This window comes from Lepus europaeus, chromosome 5 (assembly GCF_033115175.1).
Source record: "Lepus europaeus isolate LE1 chromosome 5, mLepTim1.pri, whole genome shotgun sequence".
In the NCBI taxonomy this organism is placed as follows: Eukaryota; Metazoa; Chordata; class Mammalia; order Lagomorpha; family Leporidae; genus Lepus; species Lepus europaeus.
In genome coordinates this window covers 82789608-82814748 of record NC_084831.1, presented here as the reverse complement: position 1 = coordinate 82814748, position 25141 = coordinate 82789608, and the positions used below count along the sequence as shown (strand labels likewise).

The 25141-nt window shown below is 40.3% G+C and overlaps 2 protein-coding genes across 6 annotated transcripts in view; one reads left to right on the top strand and one right to left on the bottom strand.

Annotated features, from left to right (window-relative positions):
• The window catches only part of KYAT3 (kynurenine aminotransferase 3), a 206874-nt gene that overhangs the window by 50945 nt on the left and 130788 nt on the right, over window positions 1–25141 (top strand). The window lies entirely within an intron of this gene.
• The window catches only part of LOC133759924 (guanylate-binding protein 5-like), a 91357-nt gene continuing 76056 nt past the window's right edge, over window positions 9841–25141 (bottom strand). For all 5 annotated transcript variants that reach the window (XM_062191677.1, XM_062191674.1, XM_062191676.1 and 2 more), the window contains 8 exons: window positions 24573–24682; window positions 24131–24327; window positions 23536–23778; window positions 22221–22501; window positions 20445–20657; window positions 15202–15304; window positions 14734–14915; window positions 9841–11032 (listed from right to left, as the gene is read on the bottom strand). In XM_062191677.1, coding sequence (XP_062047661.1) covers window positions 10916–11032; window positions 14734–14915; window positions 15202–15304; window positions 20445–20657; window positions 22221–22501; window positions 23536–23778; window positions 24131–24327; window positions 24573–24682 — 1446 coding nt within the window. In that variant the 3' untranslated portion in view covers window positions 9841–10915. The remainder of the gene's footprint in view (window positions 11033–14733; window positions 14916–15201; window positions 15305–20444; window positions 20658–22220; window positions 22502–23535; window positions 23779–24130; window positions 24328–24572; window positions 24683–25141) is intronic.

The window sequence follows — 25141 nt, the reverse complement described above, 5'->3', positions numbered from 1 at the left end:
AAAAAAATAGAAAAACTTGCCATGCTCATGGATTGGAAGAATCAATATCATCAAAATGTCCATTCTCCAAAAAGCAATTTACAAGTTCAATGCAATACCAATCAAAATACCAAAGTCATTCTTCAAAGACCTAGAAAAAACGATGCTGAAATTCATATGGAGAAACAGGAGACCGAGAATAGCTAAAGCAATTCTTTACAATAAAAACAAGGCTGGAGGCATCACAATTCCAGACTTCAAGACATACTACAGGGCAGTTATAATCAAAACAGCCTGGTACTGGTACAAAAACAGAGGGATAGACCAATGGAACAGAATAGAAACACCGGAGATCAATCCAAACATCTATAACCAACTATATTCGACAAAGGACCTAAAACCAACCCCTGGAACATGGACAGCCTCTTCAACAAATGGTGCTGGGAAAACTGGATGTCCACATGTTGAAGTATGAAGCAAGACCCCTACCTTACACCTTATAAAAAAATCCACTCAACATGGATCAAAGAACTAGAGATGCGCCGTGACACCATGAAACTAATTGAGAGCAAAGGGGAAACCCTTCAAGATATTGGAACAGGCGAAGAATTCCTGGAGAAGACCCCAGAGGCATGGGTAATCAAAGATAAAATAAACAAATGGGATTACCTCAAATTGAAGAGTTTCTTTACAGCAAAGGAAACAGTCAAGAAAGTAAAGAGGCAACCAAGAGAATGGGAGACGTTATTTGCAAACTACACAACAGATAAAGGATTAACAACTAGAATCTATAAAATGATCAAAAAACACCACAAAATCAAAACAAAAAACCCAATAAAAAAATGGGCTAAGGACCTTAACAGACATTTTTCAAAAGAGGAAATCCAAATGGCCAACAGACACATGAAAAAATGTTCAGGATCCCTAGCCATCAGGGAAATGCAGATCAAAACCACAATGAGGTTTCACCTCACCCAGGTTAGATTGGCTTCCATACAGAAATCAACAACAGATGCTGGTGAGGATGTGGGGAAAAAGGGACACTAATCCACTGTTGGTGGGAATGCAAACTGGTAAAGCCACTATGGAAGTCAATCTGGAGAGTCCTCAGAAACCTGCATATAGCACTACCACAGGACCCAGCCATCCCACTCCTTGGAATTTACCCAAATGGAATTAAAGGAGGGGAAAAAAGAGCCATTTGCACCTCAATATTTGTTGCAGCTGAATTCACAATAGCTAAGACATGGAATCAACCTAAATGTCCATCAAAGGATGACTGGATAAAGAAACTATGGGATATGTACTCTATGGAACACTATACAGCAGTAAAAAACAATGAAATCCGGGCATTTACAGCAAAATGGAGGAAGCTGGAAAACATCATGCTGAGTGAAATAAGCCAGTCCAAAAGGGACAAATATCATATGTTCTCCCTGATTGATTGCAACTAAATGAGCATCTAAAATGATACCCATTGAAGTGAAATGGACACTATGAGAGACAATGACATGATCAGCCCTTGTCTAGACTGTTGAGGAACAACTTACTATTTTATTCCTTCTAGTATTTTTGTTGGTGGTGGTGGTGGTGGTGTTGCTCTGTTTGTTCTACATAAGACCACTGGTTGAACTCTGTAACCAATGCACAATCATTCTTAGGCGTTTAAAATTAACAGAAAAGTGATCTCTGTTAAACATAGGAGTGGGAATAAGAGAGGGAGGAGATACACAGGTTGGCACATGCTCACTCGGACTTAACTCCAATGGTGGAACTAGAAATGTGCCAGGGGATTTCAACTCAATCTTACCAAGGAGGCAGGTACCAATGCCAGTGCACTTGGTAAAGTGATAAGTATAAATACACAACCGATCAAAAAGATAGGGTACGTGTCAAAGAGATTTCACAAATAAGACCACTGTAAGCAAATAATGAGGGATGGAATTAAAAGAGAGAGTATGATCCTGTGGGGGAAGCAGGACACACAGCAGACTCATAGAATGGCAAACGCCCAAAACAGCACTTCTGCCTCAGAATCAACCCTTGGGACATTCGGATCTGCCTAAAAGGTCCATGAGAGTCTCACAGGCATGGAAAGCCATGACACGGTGGCAAAAAACAATCTAAATGAAAGATCCTGGTGAACAAGACTCCAGCAGAAGGAACAGGCCATCAAGGAGAGAGGTGCCTTTCTCCAAAGGGAGGAAGGAACCTCCACTGTGATACGGCCTTGACTAAACAAGTTCAGAGTCGGTGAACTCAAGGGGCTTCCGTAGCCTAGACAGCTCATAGCAAGAGTCTCGGGTGATTGCTGACGTCATAAATAAGAGTGCCAATTGTTAAATCAACAACGGGAGTCACTGGGTACATGCTCCCCACGTAGGATCTCTGTCCTTAGTGTGTTTTACTATGAAATGCAAAAACACTACTAGTCGAACAGTACCCTATACCTTGTGTGGTTGTGTGAGTGCAGCCTGTTGAAATCCTTGCTTAGTATATACTAAGTTGATCTTCAGTATATGAAGGTAATTGAAAATAAAACTCGATGAAGGGTGGGATGGGAGAGGGAGTGGGAGAGGGGAGGGCCACGGGAGGGAGGGAGGTTGGGGGGGGGAGCCACAACAATATGAATGTTGCACTTTGTAAATTCACATTTATTAAATAAAAAATAATAATAATAACTATATAACAAACAAAAAAAGAAAAAAAAAGAACTTAATACTTTACCCTTTTAGTATTTTTTATGTTCTACTTAAAACTATTGGTTGAACTCCATAATTAATACATGATTATTCTTAGGTGTTTAATCAATGCTATAACTAGTACTCCAATAATATTTTACACTTTGTGTTTCTGTGTGGGTGCAAACTGTTGAAATCTTTACTTACTATATGCTAAATTGATCCTCTGTATATAAAGATAATTGAAAATTAATCTTGATGTGAATGGAAGAGGAGAGGGGGTGGGAGAGGGGAGTGTTGTGGCTGGGAGGGAAGTCATGGGGCGGGGGGGGGGGGGAGCTATTGTAATCCATAAGCTGTACTTTGGAAATTTATGTTCATTAAATAAATTTTTTTAAAAAAACTTGTTGTTAAATTGGAAATTGCATAGAAAATTAATCAATTCTTTAAAAAATATCATGTAGGATCTGTGTCCTTAATGTGCTGTACATTGTGATTTAATGCTATAACTAGGACTCCAACAGTATTTTTCACTTGGTGTTGCTATGTGAGGGCAAATTGTTGAAATCTTTACTTAATATATACTAAACTGATATTCTGTATATAAAGAGAATTGAAAATGAATCTTGATGTGAATGGAAGGGGAGAGGGAGCAGGAAAGGGGAAGGTTGTGGGTGGGAGGGAAGTTATGGGGGTGGGGGGGAAGCCATTGTAATCCATAAGTTGTACTTTGAAAATTTATGTTCATTAAATAAAAGTTTTTTAAAAAAAGAAATATGAAGACATTCCAGAGTGAAAGAAATAACAAGTGAGCACAGACATCCCAAAAACAATAAAATGCCCCAGGAAGGTTCACTATACATGTGACTGGAATATCAATGGAAGAAATGGGAGAGAATGAGAACAGAGATGAGAAATCTCCAAAATTACTGAAATACAACAAACAATAGATCCAGAATTTTAGAGAACATCAAGCAGAAAAACACACCTCTGCCCACTATAGGAGAAGTGAGAAGCCTAAATATAAAGAAAGCCTTTTGAAGGCAGCTAGAGAAAAACAAATATTCCATGCAGAGGAGCAAAGTAAGAATGTGAGAGATTTCTTTGAAACCATGCAAGTTAGAAAAAAAATAGACAAATATTTCTATGGAAGTAAAAAGAGTCAACCTCAAATTCTCTACCCAATGAAGAAGTTTCAAAATAAATATAAATATAAGATTTTTCTAAATAAATCTGATAGAAAAATTTTTGAATGGCTTCAGTGTAATACCAATGAAAATTCAAACCTTGCAGAATATAAAAAGATTCTAAAATTTATGTCAATGTAAATGCAAATGTTCACTTGAAATTAAAATACTTTTGAAGAACATTTTCCAAGAACTGATTGTAGCAGAAATACAAGTTTATTAGAAATTTAGTAACACATCGTAATATTTTCACCTGGAAGGGCAAATAGATCAAGAGACCCATGGAAAGAACCACAGAACTAATATGCTCATATATGGGTATTTGATTTATGCAAGCATGGTTTCTTAATAAGTTTGGTGAAAAGATTTATCTTCTGATGTATTTATCTTGTGAAAATGAGTTATTCTTCTCCAGAAATATACTAGACTTTGGACCCATACTGCACAAAATATGGAAATTCAATTCTGATATAGTCCTAAATGTGACTGGTAAAATGACACCCACTTTAAAACATAAATGGATAAGTAGTATCACGATCTTGGGTGACAAAGAATTCTTATAGAAGCACACACACACACACACACCTCTAATCATAAAGTAAAAATATTATTGACTACATTAAAATTAAGAACTTCTTTTCATAACAATACTATAAAATTGTTTTTAAAAGTCACAGAATGGGAAATGACATTGTCGAATCATCTAACCAACAATAACTCATCCAGAATATATTAAAAAAACTCTTAAAAATTAAGAAAAAGATAATATAAGAGCAAAAGATATCAACAGTCTTCTCACAAAAAAAAAAGAAAAAGAACTAACAAGGAAATTTATGAAAAAATTTTTCATTTGGTTTGTATGAGGAAGATACAAATAACTCCCCCAAAGAGATACCATCACTCAGCCATCACACAACAGCAGTTAAAATCGTTGAGGCTGAGGCCAATCTGCTGGTGAATATGTAAATTGCTAAGGAGTCTTTGATTTGATGATAAATCTGATCTGGAAAGTCTGAGCCCCCACATCCTGCATGTCCTAGAGTCTCCCTAGTATTACACAGGAAATTTATATACATATGCAAGTGTACATGTTCAAAACATTAATAAGATTTAATAACTCAATAACATTTCTTAAAAGATAATCTTGAAAATCCAAATGTTTATCTACAACAGAATGAGTCAATTGTCTTTGACCTCATATAATGCAATATGCACAACTCACAGCTCCATGCAATGGACTATACAAATCTTACAAATATCTCAGTGACAAATGAAGCAAGGCACAATAGAATATTCACAATGTAATTCCATTTGTATAAACGTTGAGTGCAGGTAAAACTAGATTAGATTACTTAGAACCCTACATGTATATGATGAAGTTGTAGAAGAAATTTGGGGAAGTTATGAAATTGATTGGGTCTAGCAGTGTTGTCAGAGGTTATAAAAAGCGCTTTTAGGGTTTTAGGAATGCTGAGTTTATGTGCCAGGATTGTGATTTATAAGTTCATTTTATAATTATACATATATAATTACTTACATATAATATGATAGATAACATTGACATTTTATGCTTTATATAGACTTCTGCATGTGTTATATTTCCACATTTTGAAAACAGAAAGAAATGGATATAATTTGTTAAACTATTGCTTTTACAGGGATCAAATGATTATATTGTAATTGATCAAGGTATGGGATCAATAGACATTTCAACAAGGTTTTCTTATCCTTAAATATATTTTTACATTTAACCTTTTACCAATTTGAATTTTTTGTATTTGTGAGATCTAGCTCCAACTTGATCTTTGTATAAATAACCATTCAGTTGTCTCAACCTATTAAGAAGTCCATCTGGAGGGCTGGTGTTGGGGATCAGCACGTAAAGCCAGTGCCTGCAATGCCAGCATCCCAAACAGGTGTTGGTTCAAGTTCCAGCCACTCCACTTGCAATCGAGCGCCTTGCTAATGCACCTGGGAAAGCAACTGAAGATAGTCCAAGTGTTTGGGCCCCTACACTCATATGGAAAACCCAGATGGGGGCCATAGCAGGTTAAAGCTGCGACCTGCAGCGCTGGCGTCCCATTTGGGCGCCAGTTTGAGTCCTGGCTGCTCCACTTCCGATCCAGCTCTCTGCTATGGACTGGGAAAGCAGAAGATAGCCCAAGCCCTTGGGCCCCTGCACCCACATGGGAGACCCAGAAGAAGCTCCTGGCTCCTGTCTTCAGATCAGCTCAGTTCCGGCCGTTTCGGTCATTTGGGGAGTGAACCAGTGGATGAAAGACCTTTCTCTCTCTCTCTCTTTCTCTCTCTCTCTCTGGCGCTACCTCACTCTGTAACTCTGTCATTAAAATAATTTTTTTTAAAATCTTTAAAAAGAAAACCCAGATGAAGCTACTGGATCCTGGCTTCAGTCCGGCCCAGCCTGGCCATTGCAGCCATTTGGGGAGTGAATCAGCAGATAGAAGATCTCTCTCCCTCTCTCTCTCTTTCTCTCTCTCTACCTTTCAAATAAATAAATAAATCTTAAAAAAAAAAAAAAAAGGAAGAAGTTCATCTTCACCCTGCATAACCCTATAACCCCTGTGCAGTCTATTTGTGGAATTTCTGTTCTGTTCTTTCAGTGATCTGTACATTCACAAATCATTACTACCATTTCTTTTTTTTTTTTAAAGTTTATTTATTTATTTGAAAGTCAGAGTTACACAGAGAGAGGAGAGGCAGAGAGAGAGAGAGAGAGAGAGAGAGAGAGAGAGAGAGAGAAATGTCTTCCATCTGATGATTTACTCCCCAATTGGCCGCAATGGCCAGAGCTGCGCCAATCTGAAGACAAGAGACAGGAGCTTCTTCCAGGTTTTCCACGTGGGTGCAGGGGCCCAAGGGCTTGTGCTATCTTCTACTGCTTTCCCAGGCCATAGCAGAGAGCTGGATCGAACGTGGAGCAGCCAGGTCTCGAACCAGTTCCCATATGGGATGCTTCAGGCCAGGGCATTAACCCACTGTGCCACAGGGCCGGCCCCCATTACTACCATTTCACTACTGTTTGGAAATTTATTTGAGATAAAGAATCCTTATACAACACACACACACACACACACAGCACTAATCATAAAGTAAAATATTGAATACATTAAAATGATGATGTTTTTCTCTGACATGTGGCAGTCAATATAGAATACAAAAAATGTATAGTAATGAAATGAAGATCTTGTGATATGATATGATTGTTTTTCTTAGCCCTTTTTTGGACACCTGTGGACTTGTGGTCTTTCTACCTCTTACTGGTTGAATATTATGGTTAGTGGAGAATTAAGCCTGTGATTATAGAGTAGATTGAAATTATGTCTTTGCAAAAAAATTAACATAAAAAGGAAAAGGAAGGGAGGAAGGAGACTGAGGGAGGGAGGGAGGAAAGGAGAGGAAGTCTGGTTCTTCTCTGAGAACTGTGCCTATGAAATACATGAACTCTGTTCTCTGTTATTACTATAAGTAATAAATAAATATATTACTATAAGTATAAATAACTCTGTTATTACTATAAGTAATAAAAATTAAAGAATAAATAAAAAAATAAATGAGATGTTCTTTTCATGAAAATACCATAAAAAATGTTGAATTTTTAAGTGTTATTTCTGATTTCAGTTATTTTAACAAATGCCCCTAAGTTTTACATTATTAAATATTTTTGTTTTCCTAAGCAAGGAAAGAAAGTATCACAAGGTAGTTACTAAGGTGAGGTCTAGACTGAAAAGACCTTCTGAGATATTGTCCTTAGACAATTTATTTCATTTCAATGCCTCAGAAAAGGTAATTTTAATTATCTTTGTTAATGATTGTATTAACAATTATAAGACAATAGTAAATGCTCACTGGGGATTTGTGAGCCATAGATGAGTTATTATAGCTACCACAACAGGTACAGAATGAATCCTGAATAAATACCAGATGGTTTTAATGTCTCTTCAGAGTGTTAATTATTTTTTTCAACTCTTTTTAATAAATATAAATTCCCAAAGTACAACTTTTGAATTATAGCAGCTTTTCCCCCCATAACCTCCCTCCTACCCTCAACCATCCCATCTCCCACTCCCTCTCCCATCTCATTCTTCATCAAGATTCATTTTCAATTATCTTTATATACAGATCAACTTAGTATATACTAAGTAAAGATTTCAACAGACTGCACCCACACAGACACACAAAGTATAGAGTACTGTTTGAGTAGTACTTAATGTAACTTAATGTAGAACTTAAAGTAGAACGTTAATTCGCATAGTACAACACATTAAGGACAGAGATCCTACATGGGGAGTACGTGCACAGTGACTCCTGTTATTGATTTAACAACTGACACTCTTATTTATGGCATCAGTAATCACCCGAGGCTCTTGTCATGAGCTGCCAAGACTATGGAAGCCTCTTGAGTTCACAAACTCTGATCTTATTTATACAAGGCCATAGTCAAAGTGGAAGTTCTCTCCTCCCTTCAGAGAAAGGTACCTCCTTCTTTGATGGCCCATTCTTTCCACTGGGATCTCACAGAGATCTTTCAGTTAGGTCTTTTTTTTTCCAGAGTGTCTTGGCTTTCCATGCCTGAAATACTCTCATGGGCTTTTTAGCCAGATCTGAATGCCTTAAGGGCTGATTCTGAGCCCAGAGTGCTATTTAGGATATCTGCCATTCTGTGAATCTGCTGTGTATCCCATTTCCCATGTTGGATCATTCTCTCCTTTTTAATTCTATCAGTTATTATTAGCAGACACTTGTCTTATTTATGTAATCCCTTTGACACTTAATCCTATCTTTTTATCAATTATGAACTGAAACTGTTCACTTTGACTAGTGAGATGGCATTGGTACATGCCACCTTGATGGGATTGAATTGGAATCCCCTGGCACATTTCTAGCTCTACCATAAGGAGTATGTCCTAGTGAGCATGTGCCAAACTGTACATCTCCTCCCTCTCTTATTCCCACAGAGTGTTAATTATTAAACACAGTATATTGGCTTCCCATTGCTGCCATAAGAAAGCACCATGAACTTAGTAGCTTCAAACAACAGAAGCTTATGCCTTCTAGTTGGGGAAATACAAGTGTTAGGGGTGTTGTACTCTGCCTGGAGGCTTTGGAGAGAATCTCTTTGTTTTTAAGTACACTTACAATGCAATCAGGTAATTTCACAGCAGTGAGACCAAGAAAATCAGAAGACTTAGTCTACTTCTTGGAAATTTCAAGGAATGGCTAATGTTTATCTAGCAGTACATTTTCTTATCCTTTTGTACCTAATGTCAGTCCCCTGTCCTGAGCTATCAGGGTATCTGAGGAAGAAAGGAAGCTAAGGAAGCCAACGGGAAAGAACATTCATGATCATGGTGATAGGTCATGATGAAGGCAACATGCTTCTCTGGGGGTTCCTAAAGAAAGGAAAACCTTGATTTTTGGTGAAGTCACAAATATAACAGAAGTATTGGCCTAAAAACTAGGTTCTTTGTAATATGGTCTAGGCTAGCAACATCAACAAGTACATAAGTGACTTGATTTTGCTAAGCCTCAGAGTTGTAATAATCTGTTTAAGATGGGTAGCAGTGACACCAATATTTAATTTGGAGATGTGGTTGTTCTTTTCAACCATGACATTTCTCCAATGTGAAAATGGGTGTTACTTTCTCTTGATTGTATTAGCTTGCAAGGTTAATTACAGCTAGACAAATGCTCAGAGGAATGTATTAGTTTGTTCTGAAATTCAACTCTAGAAATACAACTGAGCAGCATAGACTCTACCTGACGTAGGATGTTCAATGTGATAAACTTCATGGAACAGAAAAAAGGACAGATATTAAAATTCATCTCCTTTTCTCCTGTGAATAAATAACATGCTTTAGGCCATTAAGAAAAATTCAAGCTCCTATAACATAACTGGAAAATTCCTTACATGAGTAAGTAGTTATAAGGAGGACAAATGACAGCACTATGTCATGTTTCTGTAACTTTTTAAACATTTTACTGGAGATAAATAAAAAAGGCATCAACAATAACAGCAAAAACACAATAAAAAGATACAGTAAAACGTGTTTTAATTCAAGTGTTAAAGTAATTGTTCATTTCCTCTTGGAAATTCAGACTTCTTTCTGGATGTTTACTACTGAGGAAAATAAAAACAAGGCAATACTGGGTTATAATTTTTAAATGTTTTTGTGGCTAGAAATATATACAGACATATAATTTATAATTTTAAGAGAAAAACCAGTGACTTTTACAAATGATTGCAAAGATTTAAGATCATTTAACTGTAGCACTATGCCCAAAAATCCAATTGAATTAACCCCATCAGATCTGTTGGCACCTCATTCTGCACTGCTGATACCACCGCTGTATCAGCTCTCAAAACTATAAACGTGGAATGCAACCTGATTAACCACAATATAAATTATCTCAGATTTTCAAAGAGCCTGCTAATGCCATGCCCTTTTTCAGGGTGAACAAAAAGAAAAGCTTTCTTTAGCCTTAAAGCTCACAACACGATCTCCATGTTGGTAGTGCTTTCACCTTCTAAAACACCCATCTCACAAGATCGTCATCAGTGCTCAGCTCACTGTGTCTCTGTGCAAATGGGCTATGGCACAGCTGAGGAGCCACATCAGCCCTCTCAAACAGGCCTCCACCCAGGAGAACTGTGCATGTATCTAGCACATGCCCACCAACAGGAGTGATGTCCAACTAAGCTCAGGATTTTGATTGATTAAGCTCTACTTGACTGAGCCTATGTGACTGACCTGACTATACATGACGGACCCTCTCCATAACTGAAAATGTCCTTGAGAGAAATAGGGAAGACTAGACAGGTGGCACCGAGATGCAGGAGAAATCTGCCCCTCATGTAGCCTAGTATCATCCCTAAATGAAGGCAGTGATAAAATCACCCTTGTTGTATAATCGGCACCACAACATTATAACTCGATAGAAAACATCAGTATAGTAATTACTAGCTTCTTTAAGTGTAGATTTCTAAATGTCTACAGTGTTTTTTTCCTTTGTCTCTTTGGTGGAAAGGAAGCTCTGGTGTTCACCATGTTAGAGTAAGATGCAATCATCATTTGAAGGTCGAGAAACTTGCTGGAGTCTACGGAGCTCCTCCTGAAGTCGTGCTTGTTCGGCTTGGTGTATTGCATTCAGCCTCTGAGCCTCTTCCTAAAGAGAGATGATGAGAAAATATTAAGCTTAGCACAAAAGTGAAATCAATCTTCTTTCTGATGGCCTAAATCATTCACTTGTCCTTCTTCATTTTAACTCACAGTAACAGTAGACAGGCCCCAAATCTCTCTCTTCCATGTGTGTACTTCCAACCCACTCCTGTAATTATCCAATCTGCTTCTCTTTCTCTACCTCCAGAAACATCTTTCAATCTGCAAAACGTTGCTGTCCTTACTGTCCTTAGCATCCCATCCCAAAGTTCTCTTTCTCTTTACACTGTACGATTTCCTGGAGAATCTCAATGACAGTGTGACTTCAGTTCTGATTACACATGAGAGAATGTAATCTATACATAGAGAGGAAGGCAAAGTAACAGAGACAGAAAGAGAGATCCCTGAATGGTCACAACAGCTGGGAAAGGGTCAGGCCAAAGCCAGGAGCCTGGAACTCCATCAGGGCCTCCTCATGGGTGGCAGGGACTCAAGAACTTCCACTGCTTTCCCAGGTGCATTAGCAGGGAGCTGGATTGGAAGCGGAGCAGCTGGGATTTAAACCTGTGCTTCAGTATGGGATGCCAGAGCTGCAATTGCGGCTTGACGTGCTGCATTACAACAGCAGCGCTGATGGAAAACTAGGAACTCTAAGTGACATCTGGGGTCCACTGAGGTCTGAGCCCCAGATGAGGGAATTTCTGCTAGGTCAGCACAGTTTTGGAAGCAGAAGTAGAAGAAAAGATTCTGGAGATCAAAAGCCCTAGGTTGCCCATCTTGTCATTCAGGAAAGTGCTGAAATCTAAAAAATATCTTGGGGGCCGGCACAGTGGCATTAGGGGGCTAAGCCTCCGCTTGCAGTGCCGGCATCCCATATAGGCACCAGTTCGAATCTCGGCTGCTCCACTTCTGATCCAGCTCTCTGCTATGGCCTGGGAAAGCAGTAGAAGATGGCCTAAGTCTTGGGCCTCTGTACCTGCGTGGGAGACCCAGAAGAACTTCTTGGCTCCTGGCTTTGGATCAGCACAGCTCCGGCCATTGCAGCCATATCAGGAGTGAACCCAGTGATGGAAGACTTCTCTCTCTCTGTCTCTCGCTCTCTCTCTCTCTCTGCCTCTCTATAACTCAGCCTTTCAAATAAATAAATAAATATTTTTTAAAATATATTGGAGTAGCCCCTGAGTAATAGGGGGAAAGTCAGGATTCTGTCCCACAGTGAATAGATTACAGGAAAGAATGCATTCAGTGTGCTTGGCACAATGCTTGGTTAGTAAAAGCCACTGTGTACTGAGCGATGAAAACACTACAGGACTGGGTAAGAACAACTTCTGCAAGTTAAAGGCCTTCAGAACTAGAGATTCTCAAGGCAAGGATTGGGTATAGACATAGTAATACAAAGTTAATTTAATAAGATATCTATGATCAAAGCATTTTGGCATAGTGGATTAAACCCTACTTGGAACACCAGCATCTTAAATCAGAATGTGGTTTTGATTACTAGATTCCTGGCTCCTGGCTTCAGATCAGCCAAGTTCCAGACATTGCGGCCATTTTGAGTGTGAACCAGTGGATGGAAGACTTTTCCCTCTACCTTTCCCTCTCTGTCTCTCCCGCTCTTTCTTTGTAATTACGCCTCTCAAATAAATAAGTAAAACCTTTTTAAAAAAAATAGGAATTAGCAAGTTTATCAAAATAACTATTACTGTGCACTAGAAATGTCTTTGTTCAATAGTTTATGCTATTTACTCTATGCCTAGTCCCATTTTAAACATAAATATAACTCACTTGATTACAAAAATAACCCTATAATGAGTATCACCACTGACTCTGTTAAGCTAGGAAGAGAGGAGACAGACAACATGATTAAAACGGTAGGATGGTACTTCAAGGTTCTGGAAAGCGAATTAAAAGATAAGCTTATATGGCTGCCAGAAATTTTAAAATATATGTGTACACAGTCTTCAAAAATTCCATGGAAAATGTGTATTATGAAAAACTACATGGCCAGCGCTGCGGCTCATTAGGCTAATCCTCCACCTGCAATGCGGGCACCCTGGGTTCTATTCCTGGTTGGGGTGCCGGTTCTGTCCCGGTTGCACCTCTTCCAGTCCAGCTCTCTGTTGTGGCCCGGGAGAGCAGTGGAGGATGGCCCAAGTCCTTGGACCTGCACCCATATGGGAGACCAGGAGGAAGCACCTGGCTCCTGGCTTCAGATCAGTGCAGCACGCCGGCCGTAGCAGCCATTTGGGGGGTGAACTAACAGAAGGAAGACCTTTCTCTTTTTCTCTGTCTCTCTCACTGTCTAACTCTATCTGTCAAAAAAAAATTTTAAAACTACACATGGAGGGACAAGCACTGTGGCGTAGTGGGTAAAGCTGCCGCCTGCAGTGCCAGCATCCCATATGGGCGCTGGTTCTAGTCCTGGCTGCTCCACTTCCAATCCAGCTCTCTGCTATGGCCTGGGAAAGCAGGGGAAGATGGCCCAAGTCCTTGGGTCCCTGCACCCATGTGGGAGACCCAGAAGAAGCTCCTGGCTCCTGGCTTGGATTGGAACAGCTCCAGCCTTTGCGGCCAGCTGGGGAGTGAAACAGGAGATAGAAGACCTCTCTCTCTCTCTCTCTCTCTCTCTTTCTCTCTCTCTCTTTCTCTCTTTCTCTCTCTCTCTGTGCTTCTCTTCTATCTCTGTGTAACTCTGACTTTCAAGTAAATAACTAAATCTTTATTTTTTTGACAGGCAGAGTTAGAGAGAGAGACAGAGACAGAGAGAAAGGTCTTCCTTCTGCTGCTTCACCCCCAAAATGGCCACTACAGCCGGCGCGCTGCACTGATCTGAAGCCAGGAGCCAGGTGCTTCCTCCTGGTCTCCCATGTGGGTGCAGGGGCCCAAGCACTTGGGCCATCCTCCACTGCACTCCTGGGCCACAGCAGAGAGCTGGACTGGAATAGGAGCAACCAGGACAGAACCGGTGCCCCAACCGGAACTAAAACCCAGGGTGCCGGCACCACAGGCAGAGGATTAGCCAAGTGAGTGGTGGCGCCGGCCTTAAATAAATAAATCTTAAAAAAAAAAAAAAAAAAAAAAAAAAAAAAAAAACTAAACATGGCTTGTAAAAAATATTTTGCATCAAAATGAACTTGTATTTTCATTCCATTTCCCCATAAACTCTTAGAAGTTGCTGTTATTGGCTGGTGCCGTGGCTTAACAGGCTAATCCTCTGCCTTGGGGCGCCGGCACACCGGGTTCTAGTCCCGGTCAGGGCGCCGGATTCTGTCCCGGTTGGCCCTCTTCCAGGCCAGCTCTCTGCTATGGCCCGGGAAGGCAGTGGAGGATGGCCCAAGTCCTTGGGCCCTGCACCTGCATGGGAGACCAGGAAAAGCACCTGGCTCCTGTCTTCAGATCAGCGAGATGTGCCGGCCACAGCAGCCATTGGAGGGTGAACCAACGGCAAAGGAAGACCTTTCTCTCTGTCTCTCTCTCTCACTATCCACTCTGCCTGTCAAAAAAAAAAAAAAAAAAGAAGAAGAAGAAGAAGAAGAAGTTGCTGTTATTGAACAGGAGGTGGGGCTCAGACGCACATGCAGCAGGATGGCTCCAGAATCCTGGCTCTCAGCCACCACATTGGACCCTCTCACCCCGACCAGTGGTTCACCCATCATCACAGTGTGGGGAGAGATGGTGAAACCCCGAGATGAAATGACTGATGAGTACCTGGAGCCGGCGCTCCTTGGCCCTCTGCTGCTCTTCCAACATCCGTGCTCTGTTCATCTCCATTTGCCGCACCTCTTCCTGGTGGCGCCTCTCCCGCTCCTCCATCAGCCGCTGGTTCTCCCGTTGAACGGCCTCCAACCTTTCTGCTTCAGCCCTTGCCGCCTCCTCTTGCCTGCGTGCCTCTGAGGAGAGAGTGGAGAAGGTCAGACCCCTCCAGGATGAACGTGCCCCTTCCCTCTGCCTCCCACATCTCCCTGTTCATAGTCCGACTTCTTTGGGAAAGTCCCCAGGGCCTGTTTCTCCATCCCAAGAAACCAGAATGCACTCCTCATGCCACACTCAGATGTGGCCTGAGAGGCTAAGAAGCATCTTTGCCATCCCACTGTAGTGTAATGATCCCAGGCAAGCCAGGCCAAGTTCAAATGTAGACATTTTTGTTCATCTTGCATTGTTCCCATCCCTTCTCACCTTTCATCTCCTCCTCTCTGGCTGTGAGAGCCTGGTCTGTCTGCAGAATTGTAGCGCTCACAGACTCCTTGGACTTTAAATACTTCTGCAGAACTTCCTCAGCCTAGGAGGCCAAAAACATGCAGTCAGTCATAGGGAATGGTGATAAATTATCAATGCTGTCTATTTCTTCATCTTCTCAACTCTCTTCCTCCTAGGAGGTGCTCAACCTGTGCCTCCTAAAACTGTGCACCAAGCTGCTCCTGCCACAGGGTGGGCATAACCCCCAACAGGCCCCTTAGAGCACTCAAGGCCACCATATGCAAAGGATTTGTTCACAGGTAGGAAAATACAGCTTCTTGGGTGTTTGGAAAACTGTTATGGATTCTGGGGAAAGATGCTCTTTCTCCCTCCTGAGACAGATGGCACTAAGGAATAATTAAGTAAGAGAGCGGCAAGATGGTGGAATAGGAAGGGAGCACACTGATAGTCCGGGAAGAGACAGTTGACTAAAAGTGGAAATACTGCAAGTTCAAGGAAGAGTAGGGGAAGAAACAGCAGAGGAAACCCTTCCAGAATTAGTGATTCACAGTGGACCTGCATGGAGTGTGTGGAGAGCATGGGAGCTCACGGTTCTGGACACCAGTGGCAGAATCAATGCACCAGCGCTGGAACGCGAGGTGAGCTGAACCTCAATAGCCCAAGACACCAGCAGGAAAGCGGAAAGAGGAGACTAGAGGGAACGAGGCTTGAAACCCCGTGGGGAAAAGTTCACCAGGCTAACTAGAAGAGAGAGGGAAAAAAAAATGTGACCGATGCGGACACGAGTTTCTCTCTCTCCACTCACCTCTCAAAGGCAAGCAAGACAAAGAGCAGGCGCCATTTTGGACATATGTCATAAGAGGGCGACCTCAGGGCTGCGTCCGCACACAGCCAAGCAGCAAAACCTGACTCTGGGGCGAACAGCAAAATCTATCAGAAATGGATAGATTCCTGGACACATGCAATCTACCTAAATTGAACCAGGAAGACACAGAAAACCTAAACATACCCATAACTGAGACATCAATTGAAACAATAATAAAGGCCCTCCCAACAAAGAAAAGCCCAGGAGCAGATGGATTCATGCTGAATTCTGCCAGACATTTAGAGAAGAACTAACTCCAATTCTTCTCAAAATATTCAGAACAATCGAAAAAGAGGGAATCCTCTCAAATTCCTTTTATGAAGCCAGCATCACCTTAATTCCTGAGCTGGAAAAAAAAGAAAGAAAGAAAAGAAAGAGAATTACAGACCAATATCCCTGAAGAACATAGATGTAAAAATCCTCAATACAATTCTGGCCAATAGAATGCAACAACACATCAGAAAGATCATCCACCCAGAACAAGTGGGATTTATCCCTGGTATGCAGGATGCTTCAGTGTTCACAAAATAATCAATGTGATACACCACATCAACAGACGGCAGAAGAAAAACCATATGATTATCTCAATAGATGCAGAGAAAGCATTTGATAAAATACAACACCCTTTTCACTGGGTATGGAAGGAACATTCCTTAATACAAGCAAAGCAATTTATGAAAAACCCACAGCCAACATCCTATTGAATGGTGAAAGTTGGAAGCATTTCCACTGAGATCTGGTACCAGACAGGGATGCCCACTCTCACCACTGGAAGTTTTAGCTAGAGCTATTAGGCAAGAAAAAGAAATTAAAGGGTTACAAATTGGGAAGGAAGAACTCCAACTACCCTCTTTGCAGATGATATGATTCTCTACTTAGGAGATCCAAAGAACTCTACTAAGAGACTATTGGAACTCATAGAAGAGTTTGGCAAAGTAGCAGGATATAAAATCAATGCACAAAAATCAATGGCCTTTGTATACACAGGCAATGCCATGGCTGAGGAAGAACTTCTAAGATCAATCCCATTCACAATAGCTACAAAAACAATCAAATACCTTGGAATAAACTTAACGAAGGATGTTAAAAGACTCTACGATGAAAATTACAAAACCTTAAAGAAAGAAATAGAAGAGGATACCAAAAAATGGAAAAAATCTTCCATGCTCATGGATTGGAAGAATCAACATCATCAAAATCTCCATTCTCCCAAAAACAATTTATACATTCAATGCAATACCAATCAAAATACCAAAGACATTCTTCTCAGATCTGGAAAAAATGATGTTGAAATTCATATGGAGACACAAGACACCTCGAATAGCTAAAGCAATCTTGTACAACAAAAACAAAGCTGGAGGCATCACAATACCAGATTTCAGGACATACTACAGGGCAGTTGTAATCAAAACAGCATGGTACTGGTACAGAAACAGATGGATAGACCAATGGAACAGAATAGAAAAACCAGAAATCAATCCAAACATCTACAGCCAACTTACATTTGATCAAGGATCCAAAACCAATTGCTGGAGTAAGGACACTCAATTCAATAAATGGTGCTGGGAAAATTGGATTTGTACATGCAGTAGCATGAATCAAGACCACTGCCTTTCACCTTACACAAAAATTCACTCAACATGGATTAAAGACTTAAATCTATGACCCAACACCATCAAATTATTAGACAACATTGGAGAAACCCTGCAAGATATAGGTACCAGCAAAGACTTCTTGGAAAAGACCCCAGAAGCACAGGCAGTCAAAGCCAAAATTAACATTTGGATTGCATCAAATTGAGAAGTTTCTGTACTGCAAAAGAAACAGTCAGGAAAGTGAAGAGGCAACCAACAGAATGGGAAAAAATATTTGCAAACTATGCAACAGATAAAGGGTTGATAACCAGAATCTACAAAGAAATCAAGAAACCCCACAACATCAAAACAAACAACCCACTTAAGAGATGCACCAAGGAACTCAAGAGACATTTTTCAAAAGAGGAAATCCAAATGGCCAACAGGCACATGAAAAATTGTTCAAGATCACTAGCCATCAGAGAAATGCAAATCAAAACCACAATGAGGTTTCACCTCACCCAAGTTACAATGGCTCACATACAGAAATCTACCAACAACAGATGCTGGAGAGGATGTGGGGAAAAAGGGACACTAACCCACTGTTGGTGGGAATGCAAACTGGTTAAGCCTCTATGGAAGTCAGTCTGGAGATTCCTCAGAAACCTGAACATAACCCTACCATACAACCCAGCCATCCCACTCCTTGGAATTTATCCAAAGGAAATGAAATTGGCAAATAAAAAAGCCATCTGCACATTAATGTTTATTGCAGCTCAATTCACAATAGCTAAGACCTGGAACCAACCCAAATGCCCATCAACAGTAGACTGGATAAAGAAATTATGGGACATGTACTCTATAGAATACTATACAGCAGTCAAAAACAATGAAACCCGGTCATTTGCAACAAGATGGAGGAATCTGGAAAACATTATGCTGAGTGAATTAAGCCAGTCCCAAAGGGACAAATATCATATGTTCTCCCTGATTGGCGACAACTAATCGAGCACCAAAGGGGAAACCTGTTGAAGTGAAATGGACACTATGAGAAACAGTGACCAGATCATCCCTTGTCCTGATCATTGATGTACAATGTAATATTTTATCCATTTTAGTATTTTTTTTTTGTTCTAGTACTATTGGTTGAACTCTGTAATTAACACACAATTATTCTTAGGTGTTTCTTAGGTGTTTAAATTTTAACTGAAAAGTGATCCCTGTTAAATATAATAGTGGGAATAAGAGAGGGAGGAGATGTACAATTTGGGACATGCTCAATTGGACTTGCCCCAAATGGTGGATTTAGAATCATGCCAGGGGATTCCAATACAATCCCATCAAGGTGGCATGTACCAATGCCATCTCACTAGTCCAAGTGATCAATTTCAGTTCACAATTGATGGCTCTGATAGGTCTAAGAGTCATAGGGATCACACAAACAAGATTAGTGTCTGCTAATACTAACTGATAGAATCAAAAACGGGAGAGAACGATCCCACATGGGAAGCGGGATACACAGAAGACTTATAGAATGGCAGATGTCCTAAATAGCACTCTGGCCTCAGAATCAGCCCTTAAGGCATTTGGATATGGCTGAAGAGCCCATGAGAGTATTTCAGGCATGGAAAGCCAAGACACTCTGGCAAAAAAAAAACCTAAATGAAAGATCTCTGCAAGTGAAAAGATCTCTGCAGTGGAAAGAATGGGGCCATCAAAGAAGGAGGTACCTTTCCCTGAAGGGAGGAGAGAACTTCCACATTGACGATGACCCTGTCGGAATAAGATCGAAGTTGCCGAACTCAAAAGGCTTCCATAGCCTTGGCAACTCATGACTAGAGCCTAGGGAGATTACTGACGCCATAAACAAGAATGTCAATTGTTAAGTCAACAACAGGAGTCACTGTGTACTTACTTCTCATGTGGGATCTGCCCTTAATGTGTTGTCCAATGTGAAGTAATGCCATAACTAGTACCAAAACAATATTTTACACTTTGTGTTCTGTGTGGGTGCAAACTGATGAAATCTTTACTTAATATATACTAAATCAATCTTCTGTGTATAAAGATAATTGAAAATGAATCTTGATGTTAATGGAATGGGAGAGGGAGCAGGAGATGGGGGGGTGCGGGTGGGAGGTAAATTATGGGGGGGGGCATTGTAATCCATAAACTTTACTTTGGAAATTTATATTTACTAAATAAAAGTTAATTAAAAAGGAATAATTAAGTTGGACCTGGCACTGTCAATGCTGTTGTCATGGGGCTAAGTCTGCCTGACAGTGAAGCCATTAGTCATGGAAAGGGAACAGAAATAAGAAGTGGGGGATTGGGAACAAAAACAAAGAGAAATTGATGACACTTTACATTCTGAAGTATATCTACATTTGAAACAAAATTAAAACTTTTTGCTTTGAGCTTTTATAAGCTAATCAATGATTTTTTTTTTTTTTCTAGAATTAGTTTCAATTATTGGGATTCTGTCCTGGGTAGCCAAAAAGATCCCTTTGTGGCCATCAATGCTGATGGCTGAGCAGAGGTCTGATGACTATGGTAATGGTTCCATGCAGTTCCAGGGATATCATTCAAGCATAAATTTGGCTTTAGGAACACCAGTACCAGGCACATATTTTTTTATACATGTTCATTTAATGAAAGAGTAACCTCTGGCAGAGGCAAAAACCTCATCTGTACTTACAGTGGTGTTTGTTCTCCTGTCCACAATGTTTTATAAACAGCTTCCCCATGCATTTTCCATAATTAATAAATCAAATCAGGGATACCTGTATTCCTTTCCTGGGCTTCTGATAGTACTTTGCCTTCAGCTCTTCTGTCTTCTGAAGGTAAAGATTGTGACCTCCTGGTTTCGAATAAGTCCCCTGCTTCACTGCTTCTTCTAGGGGACCAAAAATATCCTGAAGCAGAGCTGAGCAAAGATCCGATGAGGCTTCCAAGTTCCGTTTACAAAAGTCATCACGCTTTGCATCCAGTAGTGCCTACAAAGAGACAAAACCCAGAAGATGTTAGCATCACTTCAGTGTTTCTGGATGGGTTTTCAAAAAGAATCTATATTTTTTCTAGAAGCACAGAGGAATACAAAGAAAACTATAACCATCCCATGAAACCTGGAAAAGTTCCAATGATGATACTTTAGAAAACTAGCATTTACTTTTCAGTTTGAAATTTCCTGAAAGCCCATTTTCTTGTTATTTTTCCTTTATGGGTGATCTTCAGACCACAGACATGTAGTCTTCTGCTCTGTTTCCAAACTTAGCCTACTGCTTCACAATTTTTCTGGTTTTAATGTTTTACTGAACCTGGGATCCCACATTGGAGTAAAGCTATAAGTCCTTGCTGCTCCACTTCCAATTCAGTTTCTTGCTGATGTGCCTGGGAAGGCAGTGAAAGATGGCTGAACTGCTTGGGCCCCTGCCACCTCTGTGGAAGACCAGGATGAAGTTCCTGGCTCCTGGCTTTGGCCATGACCCTAGACCTGGCTACTGAAGCTCTTTGGAGAGCGAAATATTAGATGGATGATCTATTTCTCTCCCCCCCCCCCATCTTTCAAACAAAAAAATAATTTTTAAAGTGCTTTAAACTAATTGGACTTACACTAGTTTATTTTATTAAACTCAGATACATCATTTGTACCATTTTAATGAATTGAATTTACAATTCTTTATGTTAGATTTTTCAAAAAAGCCAATTTAATACTTTGTAAATATAATCATTTATAGGTTTAAAATTAGTTCAAATAAGTCCATGGCTATAATATGATAAAGTAGTGTGCTAATGGGAAAATGAGAGACAACAGAAATAGGGCTCACTAAATCAAGCCCCTCCCGACCTGACCACATATTCATCTCCCAAGCCATAGGTGTATCCATCTCCCACCAAAGGTTACTCGACCCAACTCCAAACCAATCAGGAGCAGGGAGCATCCAGACTCTCATTGCAAAAGACCCCCTACTGCCCTGTTAGTGACTTCTCCAATCTATGCATGCTGTGAATAGTGGATATATGACGAGTACTGTGGATAAATGACCTTCGTGTGGAGGTGGTAGTGAGCAACACTGACATTTTGAGTGTGGCGTGTGCAAAAGAGGCAAGTGAGCCTGTGGAGAACAATGAAGTACCCAGTACCAAGGTGGCTAAGTCAGAGTTCAAGAGCACAAGACTACATCTCCCCAGCCTGATACATCTCCCATTCATCTTCCCTCTGGAGAGTCCATCAGTGGCATATGCTTGTTGTGCTCAGGTATAAGCACCAATAGGCCTTGTCTGGGTTCAACAATGGCTTCTTGCTAATTTCTATTACAAGTGAGTCAAAACCTTGAGCTGGTATCAAAAAGCTCAGAATATGTAGAGCACAGAGTATTACTTGTTTGCTTGTTTGTTTTTACAGTAAAAGTGGCATCATACACATGTAGTTGACTATCATTATTTCCCAGTGTAGTAGAAATTCCTTTTCTTAATGAAATCATGTTGTACTATTTATAGCAATACTTTGCCTTGATCTGGAACTTAACACTTGTGAACTAAAACCAAAAAATAACTACCTCTAATTCCTTCTGAAACTTTTGATCAACATCCTTGAAGGAGTCCTTCATGAAGACTTCGATGGCCTCTCTCTGAGAAGCACTGTGCAGGTCCAGCAGCTCCTGGAGGGTTTCTGTGGGCAGCTGCACCTTCTGGCTCATCTGCTGGTCGTAGTGGGCAATGGCCTTTTGCACAGCAGCCGTGTTCTCCTTCTGGGTTAAGGTCAGAACTGCGTTCTCCATGCAAGGCAGATCCCCACGGCTGATGGCATTGATGTAGGTCAGCAACAGGCTCTCTAGAACTTCACAGAGTGAAACCAGGCTTTCATTAATTTGCAGAAAAGGAGGCCATGAGCTATACTGAATAATTCTGAAAATGTTAATTTAACATTCTATTTATGAAATTTTTCAGTATTTTGATCAAGTGAACAAAATAGGTTCCTGTGAGAAATAGTGTGATCAACAGGGCAAGTGTTTCTTCTTTGGGAAAAGAAATAATGTATAAAGAAGAAAATCTCAAGATGTATGATACAATCCGTCCATATTTCATTCTTCTCCCATGAAAAAGATAATTTTACAAAAGTCGTGCATACTCATTTTATTAGAATGCTCAATGCCTTATTTCTTTTTAATCTGCCCTCTCTTTTCCTTTTCTTCAATTTTCTATTCTCTGCAGAACTCCCTTTTTCTTTTTCACTTTAACATGGGCTCACGGCTATGCAGGATTAACCTCCACCAATAAAGTGTGAAGTGAGTAATTTGGACCTGATTTTCCATATTCTTGTTGGTCTTTCCTGTTTAACTTCCTTATCATTTACACTTTTTTGTTTGCACTTTTTTGTTTCCCTCTATGATCTAACAATTATTTACAGAGCTCTAAGACAGAATTCTTGGAAAAGACTAGAACAAGAAATCTGTTTAAACCTCTTCATGAGCTTTAGACTTTTGGGCCTTTGTTTAATTTTGCGTCAACCAACTTTAATTTCTACAGAGAATATGGATCTCTTGCTCATACAATACCTATCAAAGGATATGATGCATAATAAGGAACCAATGTATTTGTTGAATAAATACTGCCAACCTGTGTGGGTTGGTCTATTTCAATAGTGGATCACTTATGGAAAAAACGTATTTAACTTGTTCTATCATCAAATGATATACCTATTTTATGTTTGAGGCCTTTCTAAAAACAATAGAAACATCTACTGGGGCTTTGACAACACTGGGACATGTGATACATAGGATTCCCATGACCATAATTGCTTATACATTTGTCTTAGATGTGTCCCTTACTCAAGAGACTGAATTGAAGGAAAATCCTACAAAAGGTACTCACAAGGTCCATTGACCTTGATGCCTCCTGGAAGAGTCTTGGTCATAGAATGATTAAAGATGTAGGAACAGAATTCTGCCACTTGTTGCACAAATAGAGGTTCCAGGTCATCATCACTCAGTGTCTCAAGTTGGGAAATCTTCTTCAAGTCAGTGGGTGAGTCAAAGATAAAGCATTTTCTTGTTGGAAAGAACTTCTTTATACACTTACGGGGCAAATTGTAGGACTGAGTTCTTTGATCATCACCTAAATATGGAAAAATGGTATTTATTTAGCATAGGATTTACATCGTGTTGAACAATGATCTAAATACATCAAGTTAATGCCTTTCCATCTGATGTTACTGAGAAATAGAAATCTTAAGCAAAAAAAAAAAAGTGAATAATTAGGAAAAGGAAAAAAAGAAATTTGTTTCAAGTGTATGGGACTAATGCAATTTATTATTAATATTAATTCATTCTAAATTGATGGTATTTTAAACTTCTTTTGTGAAAGAGATAGGTGAGTCACTATGAGAAAGTTTACATTTAACCACCTGTCCTAAACAGATCACTTCCTGGGTTAAACTCCCCATTCCCAACCCTGAAGTCCCCATCACCTTCTTTCAGCTTCAGTGAGTTCTCCAGGTATTCATCTGCTGTGATGAGCTGCCCGTCTATTTGAAGGTCTAGGAAGAAATCTCTCAGAGTCCACACCAGGTCTGGAAAGAAACTCACAAGGTCAGCAGCATCTTCACCCACATCTGGGTCAGGTGAGGTTCTCACCCTCAGCAGATCTGTCAGTTCTGTCACATTGCTGACACGCAGCTAAGGAAAAGTGGGGTGACAGGACTGCAGCTGAGCCCCTTTCAGTTGTCTGTATCCCCAGACTTTGACTTTGCTTTAATCAATGAACATGGGGCCCTCACATAAGGGCTTTTGTCTTTGCATTTCAGTGTTTTTGTCATATTTTCATTTTGAGGATTCACGAGGTCACACAGATAGACTTTGAAACTAAGACTTCTCTCTGGCTTGAGTCAGCTAGGAACTACAAAAGGATACTTCAGGAGGTCCATAGATGCCTGGTCAATTTTGCTCATGGTATTGTACACAAAGGTACTACTCAATAGGATCGCCAGTGCAAAGCTCTTGATATCATTGCTGTCATCAGCCTAGAAGTGAGAACAAATTTAAATCATTTCTTTCTTAAAGCAACAAGAGTCACCTAGTGGTAACCAATCACTTATTTTCTTTTTTTTTTTTTAAGATTTATTTATTTATTTGAAAGGCAGAGTTACAGAGAGGCAGAGAGAGAGAGAGAGAGAGAGAGAGAGAGAGAGAGAGAGAGAGATGTCTTCCATCCACTGGCTCACTCCCCAGATGGTTACAATGGCCAGAGCTGTGCCGATTCAAAGCCAGGAGCCAGGAGCTTCCACCAGATCTCCCAGGCAGGTACAGGGGCCCAAGGACCTGGGCCATCTCTTACTGCTTTCCCAGGCCATAGCAGAGCTTTATCTTAAGTGGAGCACCCAGGCCTCAAACCAGCACCCATATGGGATACCAGCACTGCAGGCAGCAGCTTTACCCACTACACCACAGTGCAGGCCCCAAATCATGTTTTATAACATTCC